The 23,306-nt window shown below is 44.8% G+C and overlaps 1 protein-coding gene across 2 annotated transcripts in view; it reads left to right on the top strand.

Annotated features, from left to right (window-relative positions):
• Positions 1-23,306, top strand: part of LOC115179418 (partitioning defective 3 homolog B) — a 197,880-nt gene that overhangs the window by 158,742 nt on the left and 15,832 nt on the right. For both annotated transcript variants that reach the window (XM_029740918.1, XM_029740919.1), the window contains 3 exons: positions 3,803-3,910; positions 4,131-4,448; positions 12,012-12,120. In XM_029740918.1, the coding sequence (XP_029596778.1) occupies positions 3,803-3,910; positions 4,131-4,448; positions 12,012-12,120 (535 nt within the window). The remainder of the gene's footprint in view (positions 1-3,802; positions 3,911-4,130; positions 4,449-12,011; positions 12,121-23,306) is intronic.

Below are 23,306 nucleotides of genomic sequence, written 5' to 3'. Positions count from 1 at the left end.
CTCCTAAAGTTGATTAAGCTGCGGGATCGGGGCACCACCAGTACAGAGCTTGCTCAGGAATGGCAGCAGGCAGGTGTGAGTGCATCTGCACGCACAGTGAGGCGAAGACTTTTGGAGGATGGCCTGGTGTCAAGAAGGGCAGCAAAGAAGCCACTTCTCTCCAGGAAAAACATTGGGGACAGACTGATATTCTGCAAAGGGTACAGGGATTGGACTGCTGAGGACTGGGGTAAAGTAATTTTCTCTGATGAATCCCCTTTCCGATTGTTTGGGGCATCCGGAAAAAAGCTTGTCCAGAGAAGACAAGGTGAGCGATACCATCAGTCCTGTGTCATGCCAACAGTAAAGCATCCTGAGACCATTCATGTGTGGGGTTGCTTCTCAGCCAAGGGAGTGGGCTCACTCACAATTTTGCCAAAGAACACAGCCATGAATAAAGAATGGTACCAACACATCCTCTGAGAGCAACTTCCCCCAACCATCCAGGAACAGTTTGGTGACGAACAATGCCTTTTCCAGCATGATAGAGCAACTTGCCATAAGGCAAAAGTGATAACTAAGTGGCTCGGGGAACAAAACATCGATATTTTGTGTCCATGGCCAGGATACTCCCCAGACCTTAATCCCATTGAGAACTTGTGGTCAATCCTCGAGAGGCGGGTGGACAAACAAAAACCCACAAATTCTGACAAACTCCAAGCATTGGTTATGCAAGAATGGGCTGCCATCAGTCACGATGTGGCCCAGAAGTTAATTGACAGCATGCCAGGGCGGATTGCAGAGGTCTTGAAAAAGAAGGGTCAACACTGTAAATATTGACTCTTTGCATGAACTTCATGTAATTGTCAATAAAAGCCTTTGACACTCATGAAATGCTTGTAATTATACTTCAGTATTCCAGAGTAACATCTGACAAAAATATCTAAAGACACTGAGGCAGCAGACTTTGTGAAAATTAATATTTGTGTCATTCTCAAAACTTTTGGCCACGACTGTATGTGAGAAAATAAAACCGAAATATTTTAGGGGTCAGATAGATGCTGACCCTGGGTCCGTTTTGCGTTTTCCCCACTAATTGTAAAAGTTAGGATAGGGGGATGGGAAACTGATCCTAGATCTGTACCTAGGGGAAACTTCACCCCGGAGCGACACACTCTGTCTGTCAGGATGTCGTATCAGTTCAGAATACATACTGTATATTAATACCAGTTAATCATCATCTCAACCACATTTCCAACTCACTAATACACCCACTAGCAAATCATCACACTGCATTATCACCAACCTTTAACCATTGTACCAGAGGAAAGGGTGCTAATAAACATGTGGGAGTGAGTTTGGTTCGTATGTGTGTGTAATAGTGTTTGTGTGAGCGATGGGTACTGTTTCTCTGCTGTGAATTGCTAACGTGTGTGTGTGTACGCAAGTGCACGTGTGTGGTCGTCATGGTATCTGTGTGTGCACATACGTACAGTACCAGTCAAAGGTTTGGACACACCTACTCATTCCTTGTTTTTTCTTTATTTTTACTATTTTCTACATTGTAGAGTAATAGGGAATACATCAAATCTATGAAATAACATATGGAATCATGTAGTAACCAAAAAAGTGTTAAACACTTTATATTATATTTTATACACCCTTTGCCTTGATGACACCTTTGCACACTCTTGGCATTCTCTCAACGAGCTTCATGAGGTAGTCACCTGGAATGCATTTTAATTAACAGGTGTGCCTTGTTGAAAGTTCATTTGTGGAATTTCTTTCCTTAATGCGTTTGATCCAATCAGTTGTGTTGTGACAAGGTAGGAGTGGTATACAGAAGATGGCCCTATTTGGTAGAAGACCAAGTCCATATTAGGTCAAGAACAGCTCAAATAAGCAAAGAGAAACAACATCAAAGTCAGTCAATCCGGAAAACTTCAATTACCACCAAGTGCTATGATGAAACTGGCTCTCATGCGTACCGCCACAGGCAAGGAAGACCCAGAGTTACCTCTGCTGCAGACGATAAGTTCATTAGAGTGAACGGCACCTCAGATTGCAGCCCAAATAAATGCTTCACAGAGTTCAAGTAACAGACGCATCTCAACATCAACTGTTCAGAGGAAACTGCGTGAATTAGGTTGAATTGCTGTAAAGAAACCTCTACTAAAGGACACTGTTACGAACCGGCTCAGAGTTCGCAACAAAAGGGAGACAACGTGGAGACAAGGAGTATCAAAAATATATATTAGATACCATAACTATCACAACCAAAAACAAGGTGTCTGCATGGAGAGAGTCTCCCCAATGACTGTGGAAGAGGTCTCTTTATCCTGGGACACAGCCGGGCCCAGGTGCTTCCCATTTAGCTGACGACCCTTCCAACTCCACCCACCGGCATCCTAAAAAGGAAACAAGAACAAAGAGAGAATACGGCAGACAGAGTGGGAGGGTCGTCACAACACCAATAATAATAAGAGACTGGCTTGGGCCAAGAAACACGAGTAATGGACATTAGACCGATAGAAATCTGGCCTTTGGTCTGGAGTCCAGATTTGAGATCTTTTGTTTCAACTGCTGTGTCTTTGTGAGATGCAGAGTAGGTGAACGGATGATCTCCACGTGTGGTTCCCATTGTGAAGCATGGAGGAGGAGGTGTGATGGTATGGGTGTGCTTCGCTGGTGACACTGTCAGTGATTTATTTAGAATTCAAGGCACACTTAACCAGCATGGCTACCACAGGATTCTGCAGCGATACACCATCCCATCTGGTTTACACTTAGTGGGACTATCATTTGTTTTTCAACAGGACAATGACCCAACACACCTCCAGGCTGTGTAAGAGCTATTTGACCAAGAAGGAGAGTGATGGAGTGCTGCATCAGATCACCTGGCCTCCACAATCACCCGACCTCAACCCAATTGAGATGGTTTGGGATGAGTTAGACCGCAGAGGGAAGGAAAAGCAGCCAACAAGTGCTCAGCTTTTGTGGGAACTCCTTCAAGACTGTTGGAAAAGCATTCCAGGTGAAGCTGGTTGATAGCTTTGCACACTCTTGACATTCTATCAAGGCAATTGTTTATTTAGCCTTTATGTAACTAGGTAAGTAAGTTAATAACAAATTCTTATTGACAATGACGACCTACCCCGACCTACCCCGGCCAAACCCGGATGACGCTGGGCCAATTTGTGCGCCCTATGGGACTCCCAATCACGTCTGGATGTCATACAGCCTGGATTCGGACCAGGGACTGTAGTGATGCCTCTTGCACTGAGATGCAGGGCCTTAGACCACTGCACCACTCAGGAGAAGCAAGGCAAATGGTGGCTACTTTGAAGAATCTCAAATATGAAATATATTTTGTTTTGTTTAACTATTTTTGGGGGTTACTACATGATTCCATATCTGTTATTTCATAGTGTTATTGTCTTCACTATTATTCTACAATGTAGAAAATAGTAAAAATAAAGAAAAAGCCTTGAATGAGTAGATGTGTCCAAACCTGTGACAGGTACTGTATGTGTGTGTGTGAGATGCATGCGTGTGTGTGTGCAGGGTCTATGTGTGTAAGTTTGTGGAAGTGTGAACACATGTTTGGCTGCGGGGTGAACTGGATTCTGCTGTTTGGTTCCTTCTCTCCCCTCTTGTAGTCTCTCCACTGCTATGTGGCCTGCTGCTCAACTAGTTCCTTTCATAATCTCTGCAGCCTCCATTGTCGCTTTACGAACTGCCACAATGTTTTGAATCCCAAATGAAACAACATCTTACCAATTTGTTTCACGTTCTCTCTCTCTCAATCCCTCTCCCTCCCCAGGTTTGGCAAGAAAAAGGAGGAGAAGAGCAAGGCGGAGGTGAAGGCTTCCAAGCAGAAGTTGGAGGCTCTGAGCGAGGAGGAGCTGAACAAGATTGAGGAGGGAGTGAGGTGAGCTCACACTGTTTGCCCTGTTGTCTGTGTGTATATCAATCAACGGTCTGTCTGTCTTCCTGTCTGTCACTCTCTGGCTCCACCCTTCATCATTCAAACACCTCGCTATTACATATATACAATGTATGCAGTTTTTTTTGTCCAATCCCATCAAGTTAATGTGAGTTTGATTCAGACAGTGAGTGACGGTATCTGTCCCCTCTTATATGACCGACAGACACGAGCTCCGATACATGGAGGTGCGGGACGGCCACGTGACCCCCGACCCCCTGCCACCCGACTTGGAGGACGATGACCATGACCCCAACTACGCCCGTATCAACACCTTTCGGGAGCCCCCCAAGGGCCCTTCACCCTCCTACCTCAGCCGCACCCCTTCTCCTCAGCGAGCCCTCGGGGGACCACCCCCCGGCGGACCCTCACACAGCCGCCAGCCCTCGGGAGAGGACTTAGAGGGGCTCTATGCCAAGGTAAACAAGCAGAGAGCCCCGCCCTCGACTTCCACGTCGCAGCTTCAGCCCCCTCCGAGCGACAGGTGAGTTGATCCAAAAACCAAAAAATCACTCCTTCACAGTGCACTCCAATGTATGACCTTGAGTTGCTGTCGTGGGTCATACTGTCACTATGGGGTCAGTGGGATTGGGCAAGCATGGGGGGATATTTTGTTATCTTTGTTGCCTTCAAAGATCCATTTAAAAACAGAAATATCCATGATAGATAATGTATTTATGTATTTATGTTTATTTAATTATTTCACTTATTTTACTATACACTTTTAGGATAAACAAACATGTGCAGTGCATTCAGAAAGTATTCAGACCCCTTCCCTTTTTCTGCGTTTTGTTATGTTACAGCCTTATAATGACAAAGCGAAAACATTATTTTTTTTTTTTACATATTTACATGAGACTCGAAATTGAGCTCAGGTGCATCCTGTTTCCATGAATCATCCATGTGTTTCTATAACTTGATTGGAGTCAACCTGTGGTAAATTCAATTGATTGGACATGATGTGGAAAGGCACACACCTGTCTATATAAGGTCCCACAGTTGACAGCATGTCAGAGCAAAAAAAAAACAAGCCATGAGGTCGAAGGAATTGTCCGTAGAGCTCCGAGACAGTATTGTGTCGAGGGACAGATCTGGGGAAGGGTACCAAAAAAATTCCCCAAGAACACAGTGGCTTCCATCATTCTTAGATGGAAGAAGTTTGGAACCACCAAGACTCCTTCTAGAGCTGGCCACCCGGCCAAACTGAGCAATCGGGGGAGAAGGACCTTGGTGAGGGAGGTGACCAAGAACCCGATGGTCACACTGACAGAGCTCCAGAGTTCCTCTGTGGAGATGGGAGAACCTTCCAGAAGGACAACCATCTCCGCATCACTTCACCAATCAGGCCTTTATGGTAGAGTGGCCAGACGGAAGTCACTTGTCAGTAAAGGGCACTTGGAGTTTGCCAAAAGGTCTATGTGATTGAATTCTTTGGCCTGAATGCCAAGCGTCACGTCTGGAGGAAACCTGGCACCATCCCTACGGTGAAGCGTGGTGGTGGCAGCATCATGCTGGGGGATGTTTTTCAGCGGCCGGGACTGGGAGACTAGTCAGGATTGAGGGAAAGATGGACGGAGCAAAGTACAGCGAGATCCTTGATGAAAACCTCAGACTGGGGCGAAGGTTCACTTTCCAATAGGACAACAGAGAATATTCCTGAAAATAGCTGTGCAGCGACGCTCCCCATCCAACTTGACAGAGCTTGAGAGGATCTGCAGAGAAGAATGGGAGAAACTCCCCAAATACAGGTGTGCCAAGCTTGTAGCGTCATACCCAAGAAGACTCGAGGCTGTAATCGCTGCCAAATATACTTCAACAAAGTACTGATTAAAGCGTCTGAATACTTATGTAAATGTATGATTTCATATTTTTTTATATTTGCTTAAATTTCTAAAAACCTGTTTTTGCATTATGGAGTATTGTGTGTAGATTGATGAGGGGAAAAAACAATTTAATCAATTTTAGAATACGTCTGTAACGTAAGAAAATGTGGAGAAACTCAAGGAGTCTGAATATTTTCCGAATGCACTGTATAGCTAACAACAATACTGTAGCATTTCTCAGCATGAGGGTTTAGGGTCCGCAGACCCTCAAGCTTTTCCCGAAGCAAACATTTAAAGTACACTATTTAGAATCATTAAGTAGGTGGTGTCATTTTAAAGGGAGAGAGGAAACAAACAACCTCTACGCCATTAGAAATGTCAAAGCCTGTTCTCTTTGCTACCACACGACAAGCAGTACTAGTGCACCAAATCTGGAACCAACAGGACCCTGAACAGCTTCTTCCCCCAAGCCATAAAACTGCTAAACAAGACTGCTACATAGCTAATCAAATGGATACCCAGAATACCTGCATTGACCCTTTTTTGCACTAACTCTCTTGTGCTGACTCTGAACACACACTAGACCCTACCCACACACTCACACATACTTAAACCTCAACACACACACACGTGACATACGCCCACACCATAGAATACACACACATGCATACTGACACCACACATACACACGTTCACACTCACCACATATGCTGCTGCTACTGTCTATTATCTACCGTGTTGCCTAGGCACTTTACCCCTACCTATATGTACATAGCTACTTCAAATAACTCGTATCCCTGCACATCAACTCAGTGCTGGTGCTCCCTTTATATAGCCATGTTATTTTTTACTCGTTATTGTTATTCATAATTCACTGTTTCTTCCTCATGTCACTATTTACTTTCTCTTTTTTTATCTTTATCTTAACTCTGCATTGTTGGGAAAGGACCACTAAGTAAGCATTTCACTGTTAGTCTACACCTGTTTACGAAGAATAAGTCAAATAACATTTGATTTTATTTGAAAGTTAGAGGGAGATTGTGATAGAGGGAAGGAAAGAGAGGGATGGGAAAGGACTAGATTGACTGTTATGAAGGGATCGAGTCAGACATGGAGAGGGGGGAAAAAAGGGGAGGATAATTAGCCACAGTCTAGCAGCTTGACAGATCAGTTAGACTCCTCCCCTCTCCTCTAACTTAATTACTCTACCATTCTGTTCTTCTTTCCTCTTCCCTCATTTTACATTTTTCTCCGTCTTACTGTCTCGCTGTCGCTTTTTCTTTTTCCTCCTTTTCTCTCTTTCTCTGCCTCTCCCTCTTTCTCCCTCTCCTCTCCCTGCTCGACTACAGCGGCATAATTTGAACACTCCATATTCTACTGACATTTTGTAATGGATGACTAATTGGAGCTAGCAACAGCGTAACATGATCAATTTAGTCTGGTTGGAATTGACTGTATGATAGTTTAGTTACGCCACATAGTCCTGGGTTCCAACCACACACACATTTACAGACTTACAACACACATCTGCTTGCGAAACGCACCCATTCATTGATTCATTCATGCATATGGACACACAGCTTTGCCGACACACACACTCAAACCCGCCCAGTGATTTTGCAGCGAAGCCTTTTTGTAACCTAGCAACACTCCAGTCTAGAATCCAATGCCGCTTTTAGAGGACCAATTTGGATAGGGGAGAATTCTATTATATTGTGGCTTCGTGTGTGTGTGTGTGTGTGTTTGTGTGTGTGTGTGCGCATACAGACCTACGTGTGTGTTTGGTGTGCACATGCTCAGTAGTGGTACGTCCTTCTCCTCCCCCCTCACCTGTCAGAGAGGAGAAAGTTGACTCTGGAGTGTCTACATAATTTAGTGCTGGAAATGTTTTCATTAGGACTTCGATGGCAGGTGCGTCCATGGATGGGCGTCACATTTGATTACAGCGACACTAGAGGCTGACCTGTGGAGAGAAAAAAACGTACCTACGCTTGTCAAATATTATTAGAGAATAGGTCAGCTAGTCTCTCCACAGACCAGGGAAAGGAAGGAGAGGGAGGAAAGAGGGAACAAAGAAAATAGTCCCCTGAGGAGTTTCTTAAAAAGCCATGTTGCTTATGTATCGTATTTCAATGTTGTTAAATAAAAAATATTATTGTCAGAATTTCAAAGTATATAGCCCTAATCCTAGACACTAGTCCATCTGCAACCCATAAGGACAGTATGCACTAGTGGTGTCAGTAGGAAAGACAGGAAGATAAAGTGTGGGTTGGAGTTCTCCAGAACTATGCTGACCGAATCCTTGTACTCATCCACCATCGCCCTCTCAGCCACCACAATTGCAACGTTCCACAGCGGATGATCAATACAGCACCATTTCCGTTTACTTAAATTTTCCTTCATCCTGTCCTGTCTTCTCTTTGATGTGGCCAGTCAGAGACAGTCCCAGTCCCGGTGGCCCTAGTTCATTGGCCAAGTCTCCCTAATTAGTCCTGAGGTTGGACATATACACACACAGGTTTGACAAACATCCCTGAGACCAAAGGGAATGGAAGGTTCTGAAAGTTCTGGCTCCCCCATCCCGCCCCCCTGGAAAAGAGGGAAATGGATATCTTTACCCTTTACTGAACTTTCCACTTGCGCTCTGGGCTCCCTGGTGTCTGGCTGGCAAACAAGAGGAGAAATTAGCTTCTGATGACAACCTGGTCCGATGCTCCCATACACATACACGAATGGACTTACACACACACACACACACACACAGACATAGACACACACGTGCCTGCATAGACATGGTGCAGGTGGGTGTGCCTGACCTCAAAGGCCAGCTGAATCATCAGTTCTCTATCTAAACTAACTTCTCAGTCATCTTACTATTTCTGCTTTCTGCCTAAGGTGTATGCTTAATGGAGGAGTTATAACCTCACACATTATTCTGAAATGTTTGTATTCTGTCAAACAGTTGAACTAAGTAAAGAAACCTCTGCCCAGTTCCCACTAGGGTTAAATATTATCCCAGGAAAATGTTCCATCCCGAGAATAAATCACTTTTCTCCCAGGTAACCCGGTATTTCCCGCCAAAACCGGAACTATCCTTCAAAAGCATTATAAAGCATATAATTATGCCTATGTCCGGATTTGATTAGAGCCTGATGCTACCTGAGCCTGATGAGCCATACATTAAGTAAACGTTATGAGCCCTACATTAAAGACATTTAATGAGGCCAAGCCCAAATGATTGTGCCGTCATCCAATACATATATGATATAGGCTACTGCACATTACGCACAGCAGAAAAACATAAAGCCCATAGATGTAGCTAGCTATGTGCTCTCTTGGGTAAACAAGTTTTATTATCTCCAGTGGTCTATATATGGTGATATCTTGTATCACTCTAGAACAGGATTATCTATTGTGGATGCAGTTTGAATGGAGTTGATGGAGAGCGAATCACTTAGAGAGTGCTCCTACGTGCACCAATATTCAAGTGATAGGCTGTTTTAAAACTGCAGCTGCTATATATATATATTTTATATCATCTTACAATTAAACCCCCGAAAGCCAGATAGAGATGGGTAAATCAGACACGCATTCCATCTTTATATTACTGCATAGACTATACTGCAGAAAAAGCAGGCCTACTTGTCACAAAAAAGGAAGTTACCATGATGAGATGACAGGTACGCATTGTGAATTGCACTCCATACTGAGAAAGGCTGTCTGTCCCCACCCTGAGCGTTGATTATCATGCAGAGGCCGCAGAGAACCAATATTTAGACATTGCATATCATTTAACAGTTCCATTTCACGCCATGTGTTCATATAAATAATTTATTAGAATTTACCGGGGTTATTTATCCTGGGAAAAGGGAGTGGTTTTAGGCGGCATATGTCGGTAGCCGGGGTTCCCGCAATTCAACCATAGTGCCCACTACCTTCTCTCTCTCTCTCTCCCTTGATACTTCAAAGTACTTTCAGTAGCAGTTCCTATTGGTGCACTGAATTGTTAGGAATTGAAAACTGGTCAAGGTGTGGAGAAATGCTCGATGCAAGAGCAATATATTTAAGTGTTTTATTAAACAAAAATGTGCACAGGGACACAAACTATACTTCTGCAAGGTTTGTAATAATCTTGCACCCTCAAGATGGTGGGCACTCGAGTGGCGCAGCGGTCTAAGGCACTGCATCCCAGTGCAAGAGGCATTACTACAGTCCCTGGTTCGAATCCAGGCTGTATCACATCTGGCTTTGATTGGGAGTCCCATAGGGCGGCGCAAAATTGTCCCAGCATCGTCCAGGTTTGGCCGGGGTCGGCCGTCATTGTAAATACTTGCCTAGTTAAATAAAGGTTCAAAAAAATGTAGACTACACGGAGGGCCTTGTGTCTGCAGGTTTTCTCTCCACCCATGGAGTTGATTGATAAATTAAGATCACTAATTAGTAAGGAACTCCCCTCAACTGTTTGTCTAAGTCTTAATTGAAAGGAAAAACCAAAAACCCGCAGACACTCGGCCCTCCGTGGAATGAGGTTGACACCCCTGCTTAAATACTCTTCCTTATCTGTTCGTTGTTTCATCCTTCCGTGCCTAGTTCCTAAACATTACATGAAGGCTGAGACCCCCAGTTGAATAGACTATTCATTTGAAACTTCTTAATCACTTAAGGACACCCATGGCCGATTTTATGGCTCAGGGGCCCAGATACCAATTACTAAGACTTGCTTTACGGTAACCTCTGACCTTAGAGAGGGTACCTAGAGACCAAATTCCAGTAGGGAATAATCATCAAAATAGGGTTCTTATTAACAGAATGAATGGGGAGTCATTTAGTAGGTACGTGCTGAACCTTTACATGGGCTGAGTCTAAAATGGCACCACCCTATCCCCTGAAAGAAGTGCCCTACAAAGTGCAAGCTGCTCAACCTTCTTCCTGGAGAGCTACCCTCCTGTAGGTTTTTGCTCTATCTCCAGTTGCAACTAACATGAGCTTATCAACCAGTTAATTGTTATAATCAGGTATGTTAGATTAGGTTGGAGCAAAAACCTACAGGAGGGTAGCTCTCCATGTACCGTACAGGGTTGGGCAGCCCTGCACTTTGTAGTGCACTACTTTTAGGGCATAGGATGTCATTTTGCACGCACCCATGATCTCTCCTCTGAGAAAGAATGTCATGACTTGCTGCCCTGCAGTTTCATAACAAGACCTAATAGTATTTATTTATTTATGCAACACTGATATCTGGAGGGTCTCCGATGTGCCGGGGAACATCATTATAATCATTTTTTCATTACGAGAGACGACATGCACGCTCAATCAAGATGGCAGCCCTAATGACGGATCGAGGACCGCATCAATGGGTTTTTGAAAATGTGTTATTTTTCTGCTCTGAATGTCCCTGCTCAGCTGCTGTAGCTACTGGGGGGGGGGGGATTGCAATTTCAAAACAAACACCATCAACGATGCTACGTGAAGAACAAGGGTCTGTCTTCGCGTGTTCTTTTAGGGCCCAGTCCTAATTTGGACCTTCTTGTAAATTGCGCATTTAAATCAATGGAAGAATTAGGCGAGAAATACATTTATGTGTCCAAATTTCAAACTGGTATTGGGCCCTGAGTGGTGGTAGCTGCAGGGTATTGTACTTGTGTGTTTGTCCATGTGTCTGTTTGATTGTGTGGCAGGTGAGGGACTGCAGCTCTGTTCCTCTGTGTATCAGGCTGGGTTGTGTAGAGAGAGAGACTCTGCATATAAATGGATGTCTGCCTCAGTCTGTCCCCATTGACTGGCGGTAGGATGATTTTAGAACGACACATTCACATCCTCTTGTCAGCGCACCACCAGAGCGCCAGCCAGGCCTGCTAATTAAGGCCATGGTCATTAAAGGAACTTTTAGCATGTATGCCTGTGCTGGTTCCCCTCTAATGAAGCTCTCACTGCTGCCCCAGAATCAATACCTGCTGTGGGTCACATCATTAGTATGAGTGGGAGAGGTTGGGAGTCTAGTTTGTTTGTGCATTATGTGGGTGTGTATGCATCAATTAGTATATTTGTGTGTGTGTGGGTTACCGAGCTCTTCCTCGCTGTCTCTCATCTTATATTGTTCTGTGGTCTCTTTCCATGTAATACACAGTACATTTTACGTCTGTTCTGTATATGGCTCCTGTGTTATGGTTCATGTGTCAGCCTGTGATTTTTATTGGAACTCTTTCTCTTTATTTCTCTCTCAGTGAGCGTGTCCAGAAGCTCAGGAGAGAGCTCCAGCAGGCCCGTGCTGCGCCCGCTTACGAAGAGCTAGAGGTCATCCGCCGCCGAGCCCTCGACCACGACCCACCACGAGTGAGTGTGTGCGTGCTCTCGGGCACATGATGCATCTGCGCGCGTGCTTGAATGTATGAGTGCATGCATGTGTACATGAATGTGTGTGTGTCCTCACTTGGAGACCTCTGGCTCGCCTCCCGCTGTGCCTACGCAGATCACAGCGACTAGATGAACCACCACAAGTGGTTTACATGCATCTTCTCAACAGAACATGGAGATGAACTACATGGTAATCCATACTTTGAGTCCCTGCCCACTGCCTAGAGACACCAAGTGTCTTTCTCTGGCTGATTCCCAAATGGCACCCTATTCCCTATAAAGTGCACTACATTTGACCAGAGCCTGAGCTAGGGTGCCATTTGGGACAAACACACTCTGGCTCTGAGAGAAAGGAGATCCTAAGCACATTATATCACTATATTCTGAGTGTACAAAACGTCTCTTTCCATGACATAGACTGACCTGGTGAATCCAGGTGAAAGCTGGATTTTGAGGCCCACAAGCCTCAAAAGGCCCACAAGCCTCAAAAGACTCGCCTGAAGGTAACCCGGTACCAGTTTTAAAAAATGGAAGTATACACTGAGTATACAAAACATTAAGAACACCTACTAATTTTATTAGACTGACCGGGTGAATCCAGGTGAAAGCTATGATCACTTATTGATGTCACTTGTTAAATCCACTTCACTCAGTGGAGATGAAGGGGAGGGTGGCGTGTGGCTAGTATGTGTTAAAGACAGGTTTAAGCCTCGAGACAATTGAGACATGGATTGTGTGTGTGTGTCATTCAGAGGGTGAATGGGCAAGACAAAAGATTTCAGTGCCTTTGAACAGGGTATGGTAGTAGGTGCCAGGCGCAGCGGTATGAGGGTGTGAAGAACAGCAACGCTGCTGGGTTTTTATACCCTCAACCGTTTCTCCTGTGTATCAATAATGGTCCACTACCCAAAGGACATCCAGCCAACTTGACACAAATGTGGGAAGCATTGGAGTCAACATGGACCAGCATCCCTGTGGAACGATTTCGACACATTGTAGAGTCCATGCCCTGAAGAATTGAGGCTGTTCTGAGTGCAAAAGGGGGTTCAACTCAATATTAGGAAGGTGTTCCTAATGTTTTGTACACTGTGTTGATCATAATACGAATCATTCCATAGGATATCACCAGGCAGTGTTATCATATGGGGATGTGATGGTGTACTTATTCATTTCCCTTCGTGCGTATGGTAACTAAGGATGATTTTGCAACAGGCAATTGTAATAAAGCTATGTGTGTGTGTGTGTGTGTGTGGGCGTTTATGTTTGTGTGCAGGCGTTGGCATGTTTTCCTCCCAATTGTGGAGCTGAGTCACAGACGATCCATGTTGTCTTAAAGCCTGGCTGGGTTTATTTGGAGCTCTCTCTTGTTAGCATTAAATATTCTACAGTGGCAGCACCCTCTTTCTCTCTCCATTTATCTCTCTTTAAGTAAATAAACATTAAGGTTGGTGACATTTTTATATGATCTTTTTAGCACTACTGCTCAACCTAAACAACCATGCTCTCTTTCACTCTCCTCTCTCTCTCTCTCTCTCTCACTTCTGGTTGCGTGTGTGGAACCGTCTTAGAACGTTATCCAAACACTGAGACCGTTAGAACATCCTTCTGATCCCCGGTTCTGTTTGATCCATCGAAAGAACATTATTCACACGCTGAAACAGCCTAACGATGCCTCTTGGAATCGGTTGTTGTGTGTTCCTTCGAATACCCTTATTACAACGTGTAGACAATTAGGAGGCAGTGATTGGGAGGCAACTCGCCATCTGATTGTTAGTTGCAACAGAAACAAATACAGCGTCAACAGCACAGCTGTAGGTGCTTCCCTGAGGCATCTGCTTATGGAACGTTATCATTTAAAACAGAGACTCCAATGAAATCACAGGCTGAGACAGAAAGCGTGTGTTAAACCTATTTACTGTATAGCCCATATAGAATGTGTGAGGTAAACCTTGAGAACAAAAAGAAATACTGTAAGTTAAATGGAAAGAGACAGCAGACCAATAGTTACAACATATACAGAGAGAGGGAGAGTAAATCAAATGTTTCAACGTTTCATTCGCTCTGGTAATTGTTGCGCCCATGTCTCCCGGCGTAGCCTATTTTGTGCCCTCCTTTCAGCTGTCTTTGCTCTTTTCAGCAGCCTCGTCTGGTCACCTTGAATGTTTTCAAAGATTTAATGACACTTGAGTATTGCGCTGCTCATACAAGGTCACACAAGGCCCATTCTTCCTTTATGTACCTCGTACCGCGCTGGGGGAAAGTGCTGCATTGAAAAGAATATAGAGCTACATGTAGCATTTCTCCATCTTTAAAAAAGATATATATTTTATTTCTACATTTTCAGTTTCACAGACAGACAATAACCGCAAACATAAAATACAATAAGAGTAGTTTTTTTTTATGTCCTTTTCTATTTAATTGTTTGTCACTGGGAGTACACTATCCTGCTTAGTAACCTGCATACCTGATTCGTTTACTCCTCAATAAAACATATTTGAAACATAAAATACAGTAAGGGGATTTAACCAACAAGATATTAGATAGCGCGCCCCCCCCCCCCCACTCTCCATCCCCTGCTAAAACATCTCCAACTTAATACAAATTAAACCATTCCACAGCTCTTTGAGGAGTAAAGCGCAGATTGTGAATTGATGCTTCATTCAAAGCCTCCACACATTAAAGATTTTTTTCTCATCAAGATGTGTGTGTGATCCTTTTCTCATCTTTTCTTGCCTGTGACTCCTGCATACTCTCTCTTGTGTTCCCTCTCTCCTTTTCATCCCATGTTCCCCTTCATCTCTACCTTTTTGTCTTGACCATGTCAGTCTCAGTACACACCCACATATACCATCTGTCCAAGTACAGGGCCTGCCTCCCAAATAACACACTATTTTCAGAATAGCTCACTACTTTTGACCAGGGCCCTATGGGGAAAGAGGATACCTAGTCAGTTGTAAAACTAAATGTATCCAACCTAAATGTGGCTTCCGCATTTAACCCAACCTCTCTGAATCTTAGAGGTGCGGGGGACTGCCTTAATCGAATTTCACACCATCAGTGCCCAGGGAGCACTTGTTTTTAGGGGTTAACTGCCTTGCTCAAGGGTATACTGTGCCATTTGGGACAAAGCTTTCTAGCTTTTTATCCCTTCGAGGCATGATAATGATAGTGTATATGATGTCGTGACGCCTGTTGGGCCTCAGTGTATACAGACTGGCCAGTTTCTGGTATTTTTAGATGTGGCTGTCCATTCGGCTGCCACAGTAGCTGGCAGTGATGTCCCCTACGCAGTAAGCCACATGCAACTGGCAGCCATTTTGGAGTTCCACTCTACCACAATCACGTGGCATAGGCAAGGAAAGGGTGTGTCCAAAATGAGCCCTGGTTAAAAGGAGTGCACTATTTGGGGAATAGGGGACTATGTCAGAGGCAGCCATACTTGGTATAATCCAGACATCTTTGGTATTCGGTAAATGTCTAACCGACTGAAAAACACCCAGCTAAATGAAATAGAATTAAGGGTTTTACAAGTCCTTTTCTGAAACGTTCATGTACCAAAGCTTGCCATTTACAGTGGAAAATGCCCTTGACCATGGAAGATGGATAGAAGACACATTGGATTTGTCCTAAATGGCACCTTTTTCCCGACATAGAGCACTGCTTTTGACCAGAGACATACTGTATGGGCCGTGGTCAAAAGCAGAGAACCATAAGGTGCCATTTGGGGTGTAACCATAATTTAAGTAATGAAAGGCGGAAAAATGAAGGATTGAGGAAGTGAACTGGCTCCAAGAGACGCTAACACGGATATCAGGGCCGATAGTGCAGGAGGAATATAATATCAACACCTTATCTCCAACTCATTACCCTGGGAATCACATTAATGAACACAAATCACACACACACACACTCTATCAAACACACACCTACTCTATCACACAAATACACATACTACCCACACTCCACCATCCCACACATAAACACACTCCGCAAAAGATGTGACCCGTCAGCTCTAGAGCAGTTCAACGTTGTCGGGCGGACATCAATCACGTTGATGATGTTTTAATGTCAACTCCTGGGGGCAGATGATGCGAGCTGTGGCGGGCGCGGCGTCGCTTCATAAACACCCTCCACATCATTAAGTAAACAAAAACCACTGCCGTCACAGTGATGGATGGCTAGCGGGCCTCTCGTCTGATGGTGATGGTCTACTCTACCCCCAGGAGCACTGTGGGAGTGTGGGACGCCCAGGGGGCAGGAGAACCCCCTAGTGCCACACAGGTGCCCAGGCATAACCATAATTGTGTGGTGGGTGTGTAGAGCCTAGTCTTTTTAGCATGATGTTCCCTTTAGATGAGGGGTGGACGGGGGCAACTGAGGGCCACGGTAACCGCAGGCTTTTGTTCAGGTCTTGCACTAACAACTCAAACAATGACTTGATCATGTGCCCGTTCAATTTAGACCTCAATAAGTTTGAATATAAATGTTATTAAAGCTGGAACAAAAGCCCGTACAGCACACGCTACGGCCCTCCAGGACCGGAGATACCGGCTCCTACTGCAGTCTAGATGATCCCTGCTAGCAGCAGTCGGACCATTATCTACTCCTTAATCTAGTATATCAAAGCCTCATAGGAGGGAGCTAATGCTGTACTACAGAGAAGTGACCTGTGTTGTGTTTAGATCAGTGACTGATCTACCACTGACCAGAGATCAGTCTTGTTTTGGGCCTGACAGCCCAGCAGCACCAACACAAAGGGATAATGGATGAGCTGGTGTGCTACCTCCTGCTGTGTGTTTGCTTACTGTTGGGGGCTGCTGACATACTGTAGCACCGTGGGTAGCCTACTGCAGAATTATGTTGTGGACTGGAGGGGAGGGAGGGAGGGGGAAGGTGGGGGGTAGAGAGAGAGGTCGAATGATGGGAAGCGATTAAATGGGGGGAGAGATTAAAAGAGAATGCTTTGTGGAGAGACTGGTGAAGAACAGGAAGGTGTAGCAAGAGGGGGAAAAGGGAGGTTTATCACCAGAGAGAGTAGAAGTGAGAAAAAGGGAGGTTCATTAAGAGGGGGAGAGGGTAGAAGAGTCATTCCATGTCATTTCAGCAAGCCATGACACCCACCATCTCAGAATGTTCTGAAATCGTTTTTGTAGTTAGAGACAGGTAAGATTAGCATTCCTGAAACATCATTTTGTTGAAATCTTTTTTGATCTAAGCGAAATTAACCTAATTGATTGCACTAAAATTGGCCATTTTAAATTATAGGATTAAGATAATATTCAATAAATAAACCCAACATCCAATTTGGACTAAACTTTCAGGAATGTTAATCGTGTCTGTTACTAACTACAGAAACAATTTCAGAGCAATCTGAGATGATGGGTTTCGAAATACTTTCTTTTGCTTTTCAGGTGGAACGACCCAGAAGTGAGAAAAGGGAGGTTTATCAAGAGAGGGAGAGTGTAGAAATAAGGATAAATATTTCCCCAAAAATCTACTAAGTTTCAATACCGGAATTAATTCATATTTATCCTGAGTGTCCCTGGTAATACTGCACAGCTCGGAAGTGCCCATATAAAGCGTTTACAATCAGGATATGGTTAATATGCGAGGCTTCTCCCAAAATAAGAGTGACGCACAGAGAGCACCCCGAGTAGGCTATAGCGTTGTCGAATCGTACAAACTTTGTAACGGCAATCACACAAAAGTAAAATGACCAACGTTGCTAAACTTGCTAGATAACGTCATTCAACGAATGGCAGAATATCTCTGATATTTGGCAAAATTGAGTTGATGATTATACAGATGGCAGATCAGCTCATGAATAATGGGGTGTTAAAGAGTGGAAAAAGTTTAAATGTCAAGATATATTAACGGGGACCAACTCTGTTTAAGAAAATATCCATATCTACTCTCATACTGTTGATCACACATTCTCTACCGATGCGCTCATATGGGCAGCAAGTACGAGACACCGCAGAGAAGCTGGGGAAAATGTTAGAGCGGTATTTTGACATGCATAGGTAAGTGATGTGCTTTCTACACATTTAAAATGAGGCATTTTTCATGCAAGACAGGAGTCAGGATGTTGGGTTTCAGTGGGATTGGGACTGGATAGGAAAATAGCCTAGGCTCTTACTACGTGAGTCGAGACTAAAATAATACACTTGATTTGTGATCAGTGATAGATGAGCAAATGAATAAATGAGCTACCACCTCCACTTAACCAGTAATGGATCAATTAACCAAATATACAGACGGAGACTCAGCTAGCAAAATCACATTGAGTGGCTAGGTGAATATTTTATCATAAAAATGTAATTATTTATGACAATACATAACTTTGTTTGGACAGTACCATACTTCGACGTCCTAGTTTTTAGTGATGTTCGTTCATGAACCGAATCGCATTGTTGAAAGAGCCGGTCATTTGGCTCCCTGATTTGCGTACTGTTACTATTGCTTTTTGAGCTCCAAACATCCAAACATTGTTTTTCTACAGAATAATTCTCATAAGAAAGTTTGTTTTGAAGTGTCTGTCCTATATCTGAGAAATATAAGAAAGATCAGGAAGCTGTTTGTATATATTTTTTTAACACATTTAACCCCTTTTTTTTGGCACTAAACTACTTACATACTGAGTATACCAAATATTAGCAACAACTTCCTAATATTGATTGTATACTTCCATTCATTTTATTTTTTTAACTGGTACCGGGTTACCTTCAGGCGAGTCTTTTGAGGCTTGTGGGCCTTTTGAGGCTTGTCACAAAACTGCAAACTCTGCCCATCTGGCTCTCTAGGCAGGCTAAAGCAAGGTCTCCCCTTTCTCTCGTTCTCTCTCTTCTAAGCTCTTCTCATGTCAGCATGTCTATTGGACACTTTGGTGTAACTGAGTGCCCAATTGTAACCCCCTTTCACGTTTCACTGATCATAGTCTCCCTCCCTTTCCTAACTATGCCAGTCGCTCAGTTATTCCTGGAGTATTATACAAAGACTAACTTCTAACAGACCCATATAATTACATAGGCTGCAGTATAATTGAGAAGTTCGGCCTAGCCCAAATCAAAAGTGGGGACAAACACTAGCCTTTAATCCCAATAGCTATAGGCTGTAACTGCAGCCGTTCGGGACAGTGGCCCTCGCTTCAGCCCTGAGGGGGGGGGGGGGGGGTGGTGTGTTGGCTTATTTCAGCCACACCTGTTGCTGACAGCTGTATAACTTTGAGCACATAGCCATGCAATCTCTGTAGACAAACATTGGCAGTAGAATGGCCTTACTGAAAAGCTCAGTGACTTTCAACGCGGCACCGTCATCAGATGCCACCTTTCAGATAAGTCAGTTTGTCACATTTCTGCCCTGCTAGGGCTGCCCTGGTCAACTGTAAGTGCTGTTATTGTGAAGTGGAGCAACAACGGCTCAGCCGCAAAGTGGTAGGCCACACAAGCGTTACAGAACGGGACCGACGAGTGCTGAAGCGCGTTGCGCGTAAAAATCGTCTGTCCTCAGTTGCAACACTCACTACTGAGTTCCAAACTGCCTCTGAAAGTAACGTCAGCACAAGAACTGTTTGTCGGGAGCTTCATGAAATGGGTTTCGATGGCCGAGCAGCCGCACACAAGCCTAAGATCAACATGTGCAATGCCAAGCGTCGGCTAGAGTGGTGTAAAACTCGCTGCCATTGGACTCTGGAGCAGTGGAGCATGTATTCTGCAGTGATGAATCCCGCTTCACCTTCTGGCAGTCCGACGGACAAATATGGGTTTGGCCGATGCCGGGAGAATACTACCTGCCCCAAAGCATAGTGCCAACTGTAAAGTTTGGTGGAGGAGGAATAATGGTCTGGGGCTGTTTTTCATGGTTCGAGCTAGGCCCCTTAGTTCCAGTGAAGGGAAATCTTAATGCTACAGCATACAATGACATTCTAGACGATTCTGTGGTCTACAGTTTTGGGAAAGCTATTTCCTGTTTCAGCATGACAATTCCCCCATGCACATACAGAAATGGTTTGTCGAGTTCGGTGTGGAAGAACTTGGATGGCCTGCACAGAGCCCTGACCTCAACCCCATTGAACACCTTTGGGATGAACAGAAACGCCAACTGCGAGCCAGGCCTAATCTCGCGACGTCAGTGCCCGACATCACTAATGCTCTTCTGGCTGAATGGAAGCAAGTCCCTGCAGCAATGTTCCAACATCTAGTGGAAAGCCTTCCCAGAAGAGTGGAGGCTGTTATTGCAGCAAAGAGGGGACCAACTCCATATTCATACCCATGATTTTAGAATGAGATGTTTGACGAGCGGGTGTCCACATTCTTTTGGTCATGTAGTGTATTTCAATTGAACTGGAGACGAATGGGTCTGGCCAAAGAGAGACTGGGACCCTGCAACCCAGACGAGCAGCATTAGAGATCGAAGTTAGACCTATGCACACATCTCGGATCAGCATTCTTCCCTCACATCCCAAGCCATAACCATAAGAGGGTATAATGACAAATTGACCTTAGATCAGCATTTAGAGACAATGTCATCTTCAGCCCTCAATCTGTGTCATCAATGGCTTCTTTATTCTGTTTTGTTTCTAAGTTTTGTCGGTGATTTAGCTAGCTTACCTCACGTTGGCTTTGGAATGGCTTTTGATATTTTCTTTTTTCTCCTGTCCGCTTTGAGGTTTCTTTGATGAATGTGTTTGCAGACACCCTACATGTAATGTGCAATACACACACACATTTTTAATGTGTCGCATCAGTTCTCTCAAGAGTTTTCCTCCACACTTTTTAAAGTCACAATGAGTCATTCCGAACACGGAACCCCCCTCTCCTCTCCGTCCTCGTTCCCCCACGCCGCCTCCTCATCCCCAGACACAAAGAGCTTCACTTCTCTTTGTTTTATGTCGGTTCATTCTGAATTCCGTAAGCGCCGTCCTGACTAGGTTATCTCCGACGAAGACTACCGGGACTGATTTGAGCCTCTTTATCCCTGAGGCTTGTCTTTGACCTACAGGAGAGTGTGTGATCTGTTTGCAGTTTAACTGCAATCAAACACCATCCCCGATTCCCCGCACTCTCTCATTCCCTTGGGTTGGGACACATCACCTTTCCCTCAGTTGTATTTTTCATGGGAGGTGTGTGTGTGTGTGTGTGTGTGTTGAGGTCATCATAATTTCCCATCTTTAATGTTGGCAGGCTCCCTGGGGGTGCATGCTGCCATGACTTGACAGAATACTGTAATGCTCATAGAACTGGAACCACTCTGTGAGTCTTGGCTATGGGGGACATGTTCCTCTCACAAACACATGCGCCGTGAGCAAACGGTCCGTAACATTTTAAATAGACTATACTGCAGCTCACCTGGAGCCAGACAAGCGGAAATATCCCTTTCCTCACCACCACCACCAAAATCATTGGTCAGACCCTTTTGTGGATTTTCCTCACACCCCAACCTTTTGGAATCAAAGTTGTAACCCTGAACATGAGGAGAACACCACTCAAACCCACAGTTGCCAATACTTCCTCCTGGAGATCTAACTCCTGCAGGTTTTTGCTCCAACCCTAATGGAGCACACCTGATTCTACTAATCAGTTGCTCACCAGGACCTTGAGGACCGGTATCCAAACCAGCTGTGTAACAACAGGATTTAACGAGAACCCTGCACCCACATAGCTCTCCAGGGAAGGGCTTCTTCGGCCACCCCTGTCGTCGAAAAGTCAGAGGCCGATAGGACAGCGCACCCCCCAAGGGCTACAATCAAGTTTATATGAACCTCACCCTACCCCTGCACCCACCATCCCAAAACAAGTCAATATAATTACAGGCCAATTGTGCCATGTACTTGCACTGCTCACGCTAGCTCTCCGTTCCACTCTGTTTGGAAGTAACCTTACATGGCTGTAAGGGGAGGCATGACTGGGCCCCAAATGAGCCAGTCTTACCATCTGCTGCTAACTGCTAACAAGCTCTGGAAGTGTTTGGGGGGCATTGGGCGGCACGGGCCTGCATGACTGTAGCAGTGAAGCATCAAACAGACCAATACCACACGTACTGTAGGGCCGGATTGGCCAAACATGGGGGAGAGATCCGCAGAGTGAGAGTTGATTAGAGACTGACTGAGTGCAGTTTGTTCGTTTTTACAAAACACCAAGAGCAACATGAGCACAGTTTGAGTTAGTAGCGAGACACAGTTTGAGACTTCCGTCTCCCTGAAAGCCCCCACCCTCCTGCCACGGCTAAAACTATTCCCTCAGTGCCCGTTTGTTTCCCGAGCGGAAATCAATGGAATCTCATTACGGAAAATGATGAGGAATGGCAGATATTGGATGGATCTCGCTGCCGCTGCTTCATGCCAGCCGACTGCAGGAGGGCGCGTCCGGTGCCAGCGGGAGGGAGTTCAGGGGATTCGGCGGAGGGGGGGTGGCATGTGCCAGGCGCCAGGCTGTGTATCCTCACTGAGAGATGCGGCTAATTAGCATCAGAGATGGATGGATGGCAGACAACACAAGCAATTACTCTTTTCAAAAAGAGAGGGAGCGAGAAAGAAAGGCTCAGAAGATGATTTTTTTCCCTCTCGTACCTCCGTTTTACCATGAAAGCATTGCTCGTATTTTATGTCAAGACTTTCAGGCCCTCGTTTGAGGCTTATTGTACGCACGTGACTATAAATTGCGAGGAGAGTAAAGTGCTCCAGGAAATTCATTTCCTGTATATGCACTGTATTTTTGATGAATGCGACAGCTGGCTTTAGCTACTTGATTGGTGTGTTTTTGTGGAACACTTAGTGGCACTCCAGACGCTTAGTTTTCTGGAGAAAACGAGCAAGAAAGGGTGATTTTCGAGCTTGAAAATCAACTTGTCCTTTAGTCAAAAGCCCATTCTTTCTGTGTGGTTCTCCATTGGCTATGACGTTTGTCTTTTACTGTGAAGAAAAGTAGTCCGTCAGTCTTGTATGGCAGTCTGTAGTCAAATTGGAAAAGTTTTAATTTCATATGACTAAAGGGTCATCCATGGTGGGAAGAGTGGGCTGCCACATAGCACTCACGTTCTCAGTGCAGGAGGGAAACCCCAGCCTCTCACAATGCCCCATGGGCTGCTTGTGGCCTGGCCTCAGCTGCTTAGGGTGTCCAGAGAAAGTATGGTCCTCTGTAAGCTACCCTGCCTGTAGAACACATTTA

Source organism: Salmo trutta, chromosome 39, assembly GCF_901001165.1.
Source record: "Salmo trutta chromosome 39, fSalTru1.1, whole genome shotgun sequence".
Lineage (NCBI taxonomy): Eukaryota > Metazoa > Chordata > Actinopteri > Salmoniformes > Salmonidae > Salmo > Salmo trutta.
Note: the sequence above shows the minus strand (reverse complement) of the source record. Positions and strands in the feature narration are given on the sequence as shown.